The 12,705-nt window shown below is 40.5% G+C and overlaps 1 protein-coding gene across 1 annotated transcript in view; it reads left to right on the forward strand.

The window, feature by feature from the left end:
- The first annotated feature begins 7,878 nt into the window (after positions 1 to 7,878).
- Efhc2 (EF-hand domain containing 2) overlaps positions 7,879 to 12,705 on the forward strand; it is a 173,111-nt gene continuing 168,284 nt past the window's right edge. The window contains exon 1 of the mRNA XM_034485609.2: positions 7,879 to 8,038. Coding sequence (XP_034341500.1) covers positions 7,997 to 8,038 — 42 coding nt within the window. The 5' untranslated portion in view covers positions 7,879 to 7,996. The remainder of the gene's footprint in view (positions 8,039 to 12,705) is intronic.

Consider the following 12,705-nt stretch of genomic DNA (forward strand, 5'->3'; position numbering starts at 1 on the left):
ATCATGGAATTGGTATATCTACTTCAGACATTTCTTCATGTTGTGAACATTCAGAATTCCTTGCTGGCTTGTAATTTTTGTTAGCCATTGTTATTCTACTGTATTACTGAACATTAGGAAGGTGTAACAGTTATTTATGTAGCCTTTATATTGTATTAGGCATCATGGATACTCTAGTTTGCTTTCTACTGCTATGATAAAACACTGACCAACAGCAACTTGGGAAAGAAAGAACTTATGTGTCTTATATGTCCCAATAACAATCCATCAGGAAAGGAAGTCAGGGTAAAAACTCAAGGCAGGAACCTGGAAGCAGGAGCTGAAACAGACTATGGAAGAATGATGCTTACTGAACCCCTCTCCATGGCTTGTTCAGATTACTTTTTTATACAATCTGGGGCCATCTGCCCAGGGTTAGCACCACCCTGAGTTGTGCCACCCCCACATCAATCATTAATCAAGAAAATATGCCAAAGTTTTGCTGCAAGCTACTCTGATATAGGTATTTTCTCAGTTGGGATTTCTCTGTTCCCCATTGACCTTAGCTATGTCAAATTGACAGACAAACAAACAAGCAAGCAAACAAACAAACGAAACAAAAAAAACTAACCAGCACAGTAGATAAGATAAACTAGAAGTGTAACACTGTATGCAAATAGTGTACTATTTCATAGAAGATATTTGAGCACCCATGGGTGTTTTGATTCTATTTTTAAGGGAGGCATTCTAATATTTTCTCTTAAGAGAGACCCATGTTGACTAGTATAAGAAAATAAGTCTCAGCGATTAAAAAGTAAGACTTAGGAAATTATACTATAGTTTGACTTTAGAATAGTCTCCAAAGGCTTATATGTTTAAAAGCTTTGTTCTTTGTCTCTAACTTGATGCTTCTGGAAGACAGTAATTGCCCTTAGAAATCGAGGTATAGTGGGAAGTAAGATGTCATTGGAGGCATGTATTTGAAAGGAACAAAAGAACCCCACTCCCTATCAGTACCAAATAGCTCCTTGGGAAGGGGTGAGGCTTGAGAGCACCTCCCCCATTTGTGCTGGATGTCTGTCTTGCACTCATGTAGTAACCACAGCTGTTGAGTTCATGAATGTGATAGCTATGCCATCCATGTCTAGACGATAGAATTTTAGAGTGTTCCTCCCCATTCTCGGGTTCTTACATCCTTTCCATTTCCTCTTCTATGGTGTTCTCTGAGCCTTGTTGGTGGAGAGGTTGATATAGATGACCCATTTAGAGCTGAACACTCAGTCTCTTATTCTCAGCACTTAATTTATGTCTATCTGCATTAACTGCTGGCTACTGCAAGAAAAGCTTCTCTGACTTATGGTATAAACATAAGTATTTAGAAGACAATTTGACAACATGGCCATTGTGATAATTTGAATATTTATGGCCCCCATAGGCTCCTGTACTTGAATGGTTGGTCCTCAGTTTGTAGACTTGTTTGGAAAGGATTAGTAGGTATAGACTTGTTGGAGGACATATGTCATCGGGGGTGGGCTTTGAAGTTTCAAAAGCCTATGCCTTTCCCAGTTAGCTTGTTCTGTCTCATACTTGGAGATTAAGATGTAAGTTTTCATCCTGCTCCAGCACCTCTCTGATTGGCTGCTGCCATGTTTCCTGCTGTGATGGTCATATAATCTAACACTTGAAACTATTTGCAAGTTCTTAATAAAGTCTTTTTTTCTATAAGCTTCCTAACTCATGGTGTCTTGTCACTGGAATAGAAAAGTAAGACAACAACTGAACAAAATAAACAACAGCAACTTCTATCTAAGGTCTATGACCTCCTAAGTCATAGGATTTTCACCAGGATTATAGTATCAGAAGTGAAATCCCCCACTGTGCAGCTGCCTCAAATATAACCAGAAAGCATTATGAAGTAACTAGCTTTAGAACAGTCATACATACACACACATACCATTATCTTAAGTTTTAAAAAGACCAAGCACATCTAAAAAGAATAAATGAGTCTTTAATAAATAAAACTAGCATACTAGTATAAAATTTTCGATGTGTCATAAGTTATTTCTTTAAGAGAGAATTTTAAGGACTAAAGCTTCATCTCAGTGGTAATATGTTTGTCCAGTATGTGCAAGGTCTTGGGGTCCATCCTTTATACTATAAGAAGAAGGAAATTTCATATTATTATATTACTAGGAAAGTAGAAAATAGCCATATATCTTATTTCTTAAAAGAGTAATCATTTCCGTGGAGCTGGAGTTAGAGGCAGTTGTTAGCCACTGGGATGGACTTGGGTGCAGAGAACTAAGGTCTCAGTCTTCTCTAAGAGCAGTATGTATTTTTAACTGGTGAACTATGAAAACCATTGTACAATGTAATGTAATAGTTACAAAAATCTATGTCACCAAATAACCATCATTGGCTTATTTTGCTGGGGATAAAATGCACAGTCTCATGCATTCCAAGCAAGAGTTGTAGTATTGCTACACACATCCTTCTCCCTAACCATCTTCTAAAAGGAGCTACAGATGGAAACTCAGGCTAGTAAAAGTCTTTCAGTACAAAGCAGATCAAGTGTCAGACACAGTAATGATACAGAAACATCAAGTAACATAATAACTACATAGACTAGTAGTCCACATTGAACATTAGAGCACAATAGAGGCCTTCTGTCTCAATTGTATAAATATTAGATCACAAAGAAAATATCAGTAAGTTCTACACCATTTGAAAGATTCAAAACCTCCCTCTTGGCACAGGGATAGTACAGCTATCAAGCCAGAATAAAAACAAAATCTGAACTCCATATATGCCTTCTAACTAGAAATAACAAATCTATCAAACAACTATTGGGTTATAAAAAAAATTAAGAAGAAAAACAAGTAATGACAGTAGTAAATATCAGAGACTATTGGATACTTTTAGAGATCACTAGAGAATCTGCAGTTTTAAATACTTATATCAGGAAGCATAAATAAAATGCATGAATTGTATTGACTTTAAAAGTCAGAAAAGAAAATGTGCCCAAAGAAACCATATGGAAGAAAATAGTAAGTATGGAAGCAGAAAAATAATGAAGTTTTAGAACAGAAAGTAGGTCAAACTGATGAAAGTAAGAAAAAGCATAAACCATTTGCCAAATTAGCCAGATCAAAATAGGATACATATAGCTTATATATAATATGACAAAGAATAAATAATATGGAATGTCAATAGATGAATAAACCAAACAAACTGGCTTATAAATGAATAATATAAGTATCCCAAACAGAGAGAGGCAAACACACCCAAGAAAATTTTGAGCTTGGTATTTTGACTAAAAGCATTAATTCTAAAGGAAAATTGCTGAGAACAAATAGTGAACCCTATAATAGGTTTGAATTTCACACAAACCTGAATTAGATGCTTTTTTCCCTCATGAGTCTGGGAAGAAACTCAGGGATTTCTGTATACTAAAGAGAGGCATTTATATTATACAAAGCCACCCATCTCCCAGTTAGATGCCCTAAAACTGTGTAGAAGAATTTTAATCTAGCAACATGGCTTCTTTGGCAAGAGATCACATCCAAAGACCTTCTAGGGTCTTGTATGTTATGGGGCTGGGATGCAGACAAGTCCTATATCATACTTTAATATGATCTGGCTGGAATACATACATGTCCCTAGTACATACCTTTAATCTCAAACAATGTAGGTAAAGTTAGTTGGTAGAAGGAAGCAGCCATATTTGAAAGTGACTTCTAGTTGAGAGGAAGACAAAGAGATAAATCAGAGAAAGATTTGACAGAATGAGTCAGAGATAAGATATGCCCAACTCTCAGGAGAACAGACAGGAAAGAGAGGCTACTTAAGAGCAGGCAGAGAGTGGGGAAGAGGAGGAAGAAGAGGAAAAGGTGGAGGAAGAAGAGCAAAAGGTGGAGGAGGAAGAGGAGGAGAAGGAGGAAGAGAAGGATGATGATGAGGAGGAGGAGGAGGAGGAAAAGGAGGAGGAGGAGGAGGAAGAGGAAGAGGAAGAAGAGGCAGTTTTATACCAGGACAGTTTTACAGAGACAGGTTGCAGAGAGAACAAGCTAGACACAGGTGAAGACAGAATGAGCCAGAGAATGAGAAGAAGCCAGAAGATTAGAACCAATTGCTAGTGTTGGCCTTGCTGAGGCCAAGCAGAGCAATTCAATGAGAAACTGAGAGAAATCAAATTGAATCAGTCACCTGGAGAGGAGTTTGACCTGGAACAGCAGAGTTGAACCAGCCAGTCAGAGTTCAGAAGGAAGTAGAAAGGGTGAGCTTATTCAGCAGTAAGTCTCAGCGGCTGAAAACATTCTAGGCCTAGATTAGATTGTAAAGAGTCTAGATGCTTCCAGGACTAGGTCTAGGGTAGCAGATGGTGGCAGTAAGCCTCCTAGAGGACAATTATATCTGAGGAAATCAAAGTTACTTTTACACAACTTCTTTTGTGGTCTTGTATTTGACAAATAACTCATTCATCTCTAAGGCTTGAGATGCAGAAAGGGTAACAGCAGAGCTGGGGACATGGCTCAGTAGATAAAGGCTTTGCTACACAACCTTAAGGACTAGAGTTTGGATCCCAATATCCACGTAAAAAGCTGGGTAGAACTTGTGCAACCTGTATTCATAATCCTGTAACCATAAAGGAAGTAGAGATTGGATCCCCAGGGCAAGCTGGATAGTTATACTAGAACCAGCAGTGAGCTCTTGCTTTATTAAGGGATTCTGGCTCAGAATATTAAGTGGAGAATGATCCAGGAATACACCAAACAACAACACCCCATTTCTGCATATATGTGCACATGTATCCACACACGTGTGTGAACATGTATACACACACATACATGTGCTAAAGGGGAAATAAGAACAAGCATTCTACTGTGTTGATTCAAGATAGACATATCAGTGGAAACTCCTGGCTTGTGGTATATTCTTTCTGTGCACATCAATATCTATGTTTCTGTATATTGGCAAAAACTTGATATAATGAATCTTATCACAAGTGAACATCATCAATTATGGAAAGATTACACTGTTATGTGTTTGCTTCTTTGCTGAACTAAGGAGATAGAGCCTTCCTCTTGTGGCATACCTCAAAGTAAATGTTAGTTATCATAACTGGAGGACTTCCCCCTCCTACCCCCAGTATCTGGTTTATTCTCTTGAAAGACATCAAGGTCAGGAAAAAAAAAAATCTACAAGACCTATACCAGATTAAAGGAGACTAACAATCCATGAAAACTAAGAGCCAAACATGATGTTGGAATGGACTCTGGACAAAAGGACATTATTGGGATAGTTGACAAGATTTACATTTTGGGTAAGATAATGGTATCTTCATGTTTACAATAAGAGAGTCCAAATATTAAAAAGTGATAAAACCAATGTACTAAGAGACAAAAGAGTCGAATCTGGATGAAGTGTAAATGGGAGTTAGTTGTACTATGTTCTAATGGTGGTTCCTGTGCTTTCTAGGCAAACATTGTATACTGAACCACATCCTACACTGAACCACTCTAGCCTGTTTGTTTTTTTTTTTGTTGTTGTTGGTATACATTTTTATTTTGAGACAAGGTCTCCATAAATAGCCTAAGCTGGCCTTAAACTCACTAGAACTAGTGATCCCCTTGTCTCACCCTCCCAAGTATTACTGTCTTGTGCTAACAGGCTGAGCTTCTGTTGCTACAGCTCTCCTGGTGTCTTAGGGTTTTAATTGCTGTGAAGAGATACCATGACCATGACAACTCTTATAAAGGAGACCATTTAATTGGGGCTGGCTTACAGGTTCAGAGATTCAGTTCATCATCATCAAGACAGGTGCATGGCGGCAAATGGCAGCATCCAGGCAGGCACGGTGCCAGAGGAGCTGAGAGGTCTACATCTTCATCTGAAGGCCTCTAGGAGAAGACTGATTTCCAGGCAGCTATGATGAAAGTCTTTCAAAGGCCACCCCCACAGTGACACACCTACTCCAACAAGGCCACACCTCCTAATAGTGCCACCCTCTGAGCCACACCTAATATTTTTAAATTAGTTCACTTTAGAAAGTAACGAAGAAAAGTATTTTCAAAAGCATTTAGGAGAACCTGGGCTTGATGACATATATCTATAATCCCAACCCTGAGGAGGTAGGGGCACAAGGACTAACAGTCTCTCAGTTTGAGTCCAGCCTGAGCTATGTGGTGAGACTGTCTCAAAACACCCCAAAGCAAACAAAAGAAGAGGTTTATGTCATTCACTGCATTATTGTTAATAATTAGTAAAATAAATGAAAAGAGTAGCTGTCAACAATAGATGACAGCAGATGTGTACTCTAATCACAGCATGCACATTAGATGGATGAACTATTATTCACATGTGTCAACATGTAAAGACCCCAAAAATAAAAACCATAGGTGAAAAGAGCAAGCAGGAGGGGCTCGGGTTATTCTCACTGGAGGACATGCCTGTGGCAAAAGGAGTGTGTGGGAGGCAAGTCAAAATGTACACTCTATAAACAGAAAATAAAGATGGAGATTGTTGAAGCTCTGTTTTTGAAGAATTTTCAGGCATTTAAACAGAAATTCAAGTAAATATATGATTACCATGTAGGAGGAGGAAGCCACAAGTAGTGTGTATTATGTAGGTGGAGCAGGGGTGCAGAAGGAGCTGAGGGGAACACTCATTTCCCAGCAATGGCAAAATCTTCTGTACCTCTCTTTCACACTAAACCAAGTCCTGGAACAAGAAGGGGTTACCTTGATGAAGCATGGGAAGGCAGGCGTGTTTCTGGAAGACAAAGTGATTTGTAAAATCCCAGAAGATCCTGGTGGAAACAGCTAGAGGTTTCTTGAAGCTGAAACAGAGGAGGGGAGGGTCAAAGCAGTAGCCACTACAGATGAAAGACGTTCCTTTGGCAAAGGGTGCCTGGCTAAGGAGTTTGATGGCCTGCAGGGGAAGGGAAGGCAGCTTCTTGAAGCAGAGAGTAACAACTGAGGTTTGAATTTCACAGAAAGGATCTGTAAGCATGATCAGCTGTCCCCACCTCCACTTCTAATGAAGAGAGTAAAGCAAGCCATAATTGGGGGTAGGGGTCGCAACAGAAATAGCACAGGTGTGATAAATATACGAAGGTGTCCAGCCAGCAGGGCTATAGGTAACTGTAGGTTTTCGTTCTAGGTATCTGGGTGCCTGGTGGAGCAGTCTTGAATTTTTTGTTTTTGTTTTTTGACATAATCTCACAGTAATGCCCAGGTTGGTTTGGAATGCAGGCAGGCAATTCTTTTATTTGTGCCTTCTGGATGCTAGGATTACAAGCAAGAGGCATCATGCTCGGTTATAGTTGTATTTTATGCTGCCTGACCCTGCTCCTGGCCTCTGCTGATTGGACCTTAGATTTTCCACACTTAGGTCACATATGAAAGGATCAGAGGAAGGACCGAAGGCCATGTTTACCTTTGGAATACGTTTTCCTGTAGGGGGTGAGTGGTTTTAGAGTCATCTCAAACGTTTGAATTAAAAAATAAAGGCTCCTATAAATGCGACACAGCTGTGTTAAATTCACAGGCGTCAGATTTCTGTACGTTTCTGGGCATTTAAACTACATTTAATAACAAAATCGCAAAACAATGCTGTATCAAGATTTCGTGAGCTGAAGGTCACAGGAAGATGTGAGCTCTAGGAAAAAGAAGTGAAGGCAGAGAAAGCAGCATAAGTGAAAAAACCGAGCACTCACTGCTTCCGCTGGTGGGCGGGCAGGGAAAGAAGATCAACAGGGAGGGGGAGGGGGAAGGGGAGGGAGGAGCCCTGCGGGCTTGGCCCCGCCCCCACCTCTACTCTGTCTCGCCTCACCCCGCCCAGGCCTTGGCGCCGCCCTAAGACCCCAACCCTACCCGGCCTATCTTAGCCCCTCCTCCCTCCATGACGCTATCTCCGGTCTCTAGGTAACGCAGGGGTCAAACAAGCAGCCTTTCAGGGCATTCACTATCCGTAACTCTCTGGTCGGACCCTTGATCCTCATCGGACGTTGACAGCCATGGCTCTACCGCTTCTGCCTGGCAACAGCTTTAACCGCAATGTGAGTAGGTAGAAAGCCCGAGGTCCTGGCCAGATCCTGGGGTTTAAACAGGATCTGAGAGTGTTCATCTCCCTAGATCCTACCTGTGAGCTAGCTCCTGTCCTGCACTCTTGTGTGCTGAGTACACCTAAAACGTCATGTTCCCTCGTCCCCTTTCCCTCAAAGTGCATCTGAATGCTTTTCCTACATGACATCTCAGTACAGGTAACAGGGTCATCTAAAGTAGTTGGTGACAGTGATGATAAAAAGAAGCACTGAGCGTTTAATGTATGTGGGGTGCTGTGGTTTAATCGCCTTGGGTGTTCTCAACAGCTGTTTGAATTAGATCGTTTTGTTCCCATTTACAGCTAAGGAAACAGGTCTTCGAGGTGAGGCTAGTTTTCTTTCAGGCAGCTGGTCTTTATAACCCATGAGTCTAATTACTATCTTTAGTACACTGTGTGCAAAAACATAAACTTTGGTACTAGATAGAAGAAACCCAGAAGGAAGGAAGCATGGCAGATAGGGAAGCCTTCTATTACCTTATAAAGTTTAGTGCCACACTATGGGATGGGCACCTAAACCTGGAGGACAAAATGAAAGCACAAAACCAAAACATCACAATCCCCTAGAACATCAAAGAACTCAGCAATAAGTAGCCACATACCTAACAGGAGGAAAACTAGTTGGGCTTCTGTTTGCTATGGGTTACTGCCTTTTGCTTGGGTTTGCTAGTATCTTTAGGAGAAGATAATATAAATCTATGAAAAAGATTCACGTGGCGCCACTCAAGGCGTTCCTAAGCCTCAGCTCAAATTTTGCAAACCACTCAGTATACCAAATTGACAGGTTTTGAGCAGTGTCTGTATCTGAGTTGTTGGCCCTAAAGGGTCAGTATTGTTGTAGATGTTCTTTCTATTTGAGGTTGATTTTTAACCCCTCACATCAGCTTAGTCCATTCAGTTTTGTACAATGGCTTGCGCATTTCATTTCTTGGCTGATGTAAGTTAGAGGCTGGCCTCTGAAGCATAGCATTGCTCTTTGGAAAGATTAAGTCAGCCAAATAAGAAAGGCTCCAAGAAGGAGGGCATGAAAAAAAAAAGATTCCAGAAATAAAGAAGCATGCTGTGCAAAAGTAATTTTAATAAAAAAAAAATGTAAGCAGAGCCTACAGCTTTTGGCTCAGCTACGCTTCTGATTACTGATGCCCACTGCCTGCAGAAGTATCTCAGCTCTCACATGCAGTGATTAAGGGTGGGAAGGGAAAAAGAGTGTTTGGATGAGATATTTTAAAATCAGCAACATAGTACTGAGTGTACTTTTCTTTTTATAAAACTTTTTTATTGGGAAGAATAACACATGTACAGAAAAAATGCACAGCGGATGATCACAAAACGAACATCAAGAAAGAGAGTACTACCACTGCTCAAAAAGCAGCCCCCCCTTGACTGTGCATGCCATGTGTAGCAGTTAAAAATAAATGTTCTGAATATTACTTGGGACCTATTATTATGAAAATATTACTTGTTGCTTTAAATTCAAATTTAACTGAGCAGCTTGTATTTTACATGAAACTCTGTGCCCTTTCCACGCCCTTTTAACCTGTACCCCTTTCTGCAAATGGAGCCACTATTTTCACCTTTGTCACTGTTGTAGATTTGGCTTCTTTGGAACCTTTTATATGTGGAAATATCCTGTGCTGTTTGTTCTGTTACTGTTTTGGTTCAGCATTGTATTTATGAAATTTGTCCATGTGGATAATGTTGCATTGTATGAATATGTCATGTATATAGATCCCTCTGTTTAGTTTATTCTTGAGAGCCTCTTTGGGGCTTTTACAAATACTCTTGCTATGATTCTCTTGTTCCTTCCTTTCGATGTGATTTCTCAATTGTATGGCACTGATAGAGAGAGCATTAGTGAACTCTGCAAAATCATTATTCTCCTTACCACCAGCATGTTTTTTACTTATGTGTTTTTATTTCTAAATGCCTATGTTGTTTAGTCTTTTAAATTTTACATATTTTGGTCAGTGACTCTACTGCAATTCTTTGCAGTCTCTAAAGATTCGTTTTTAATTTTTCAAACTTATTTATATGTGTGTTTCCACATGTGTTCATGTGTCTGTAGAAGGCAAGAGAGGGTATCAAACACTCTGGAGCTGGTGTTACAAGAGAATTGTGAATTGTTGAGAGTTCTGGGAACCAAATTCATGACCTCTGGAGAGCAAAAAGCACTCCTAACCACTGAGCCATCTCTTCCATGCACCTAGCTCCAATTTTGTGGTCTTAATATGCATTTCCCTGACTTCCTACTAAGCTTGAACGTTAATTTTTATACATCTTTAACCCCTGCACTCAGAGGCAGATAGGCAGAGGCAGATAGGCAGAGGCAGGCAGAGAGAGGCAGAGAGAGGCAGAGAGAGGCAGAGAGAGGCAGGAGAGGCAGGAGAGGCAGGAGAGGCAGGAGAGGCAGAGAGAGAGAGGCAGAGAGAGAGAGGCAGAGAGAGAGAGGCAGAGAGAGAGAGGCAGAGAGAGAGAGGCAGAGAGAGAGAGGCAGAGAGAGAGAGGCAGAGAGAGAGGCAAAGAGGCAGAAAGGCAGAGAGAGAGTCAGAGGCAGGAGAGGCAGAGAGAGTCAGAGGCAGAGAGAGACAGAGGCAGAGAGAGGCAGAGGCAGGCAGAGAGAAGGAGAGACAGGCAGAGAGAGGCAGAGGCAAAGAGAGGCAGAGACAGAAGCAGAGGCAGAGAGGCAGAGAGGCAGAGAGGCAGAGAGGCAGAGAGGCAGAGAGGCAGAGAGGCAGAGAGGCAGAGAGGCAGAGAGGCAGAGAGGCAGAGAGGCAGAGAGGCAGAGAGGCAGAGAGGCAGAGAGGCAGAGAGGCAGAGAGGCAGAGAGGCAGAGAGGCAGAGAGGCAGAGAGGCAGAGAGGCAGAGAGGCAGAGAGGCAGAGAGGCAGAGAGGCAGAGAGGCAGAGAGGCAGAGAGGCAGAGAGGCAGAGAGGCAGAGAGGCAGAGAGGCAGGAGGCAGAGGCAGGAGGGAGACAGAGAGAGACAGAGAGAGACAGAAAGAAGCAGAGAAGCAGGTGGATCTCTGGGAGTTTGAGGCCAGCCTGGTCTATATAATGAGTTTGAAGATAGCCAAGGCTACAAAGAGACAAAAAAAGTACCAAAATTGTCATTTCTTCTGTGTAGTGAGCACACTTGACTTTCACACATATCCACAAACTGGCCATATGGTTTATATATGTTTAACTTGATAAGAAACTGACTCCCTACCATGAGACAGAGTCTCAAATATCCCAGTCTGGCCTCAGTTGGAACTCATATTCAGCCAAGGATGACCTTGAACTCATGATCTTCCTGCCTCCATTTTCTTAGTACTATAAGAAGCCTGTGTTTGGTGGTCTGTTTTGCATTGGCAACACCAATGAATCTGTGTTATGCAGAGCATTTGGTGTTGCCAATATTTTGGATTTTAGCCACTTTAATAAGCATGTAGTCTATCTCATTTTAATCTTAATTTCCCTAATGGCTGGGCTGTTGATAGACTGTTAACCATTTGTACTCTCCTTTTTAAAATGTCTATTAGTGTTTCTTGATTTAATTTTATTGTTGCCTTACTTTTGAGATGTTATTGTTGTTGTTGTTTTTAATGAACAACCACTGTTGCTATGTGGTCTGCTAATATTTTCTCCCAGTATGTAGCTTGAATTTTATTGCTCTTAAAACGAAGGTAGGAAATACACATATATTTTAAAGAAAAGGATACAAGATGCATTCAAACTGGTATTTCCAATGCACGTTAAGGATTCTAGAATTTTTTTAAAACTTCTTTGATTTTATATTCAGAGTTTACTTCCATGGTCAACAATTAGTTACTTGCTATGTCTCACCATAAGTACATATCCATAGAATTTCTGAACGAGAACAATGACATTATTAAAATTGTTTCTTTCTTTATTTTTATTTTATGTGCATTGGTGTTTTGCCTGCATGTATGTTTATGTGAGGGTTTTAGATTCCCTAGAACTGGAGGTATAAGTAGGTATGAGCTGCCATGGGTGTGTTGGGGATTGAACTGCATCGTCTGGAAGAGCAGCCAATACTCTTAACTGCTAGATCATCTCTCTGGCCCCAACAATGACATTATTGATTATTAACTATTTAAGTTTTTAAAGAGTTCTTTGCAGCTATCTCTGCTATAAAGATATCCTTCACTAGAAATATATTTTCAAATTACTAGGGCAAGTGTTGAAGCCTGCAGTATTTGGCAATGTTATGACTTAAACTCAGTACATCGATTCTACCAAGCAAATGCTCAGTCACTCATGTTCAATTTTACTTGTATAATTGCTGTGAGTAGAGTTTCATCACCAGATCCATACCCAATCAGCTTCGTTGTTTTCATTGTGCTTTTGATTCTTATTTTTGTTGTTGTCGTTTCATTATAATATAGAAAACATTTTATGGTTTTAAAGTCAAATTTACAAACTGAAACAGGGGTAGCTTTTAGCCATGACCTCAGGAGCTTCACTCCTCCCTTCTCTCTAGAAATAACTCTAAAATCATTTCTTTTTCTTTCCCCACCTCTTATCTCTGTTCCTTGATTCTCTCTCTTTTCTTCTTTTGGAGTCTGACTCCCTCCAGTGTGTTTTTAAAACAACAATTTCTTAAAAGTATTTGTCATCTTTCT

The sequence above is a fragment of the Arvicanthis niloticus genome, chromosome X, assembly GCF_011762505.2.
Source record: "Arvicanthis niloticus isolate mArvNil1 chromosome X, mArvNil1.pat.X, whole genome shotgun sequence".
NCBI classification, from domain to species: domain Eukaryota; kingdom Metazoa; phylum Chordata; class Mammalia; order Rodentia; family Muridae; genus Arvicanthis; species Arvicanthis niloticus.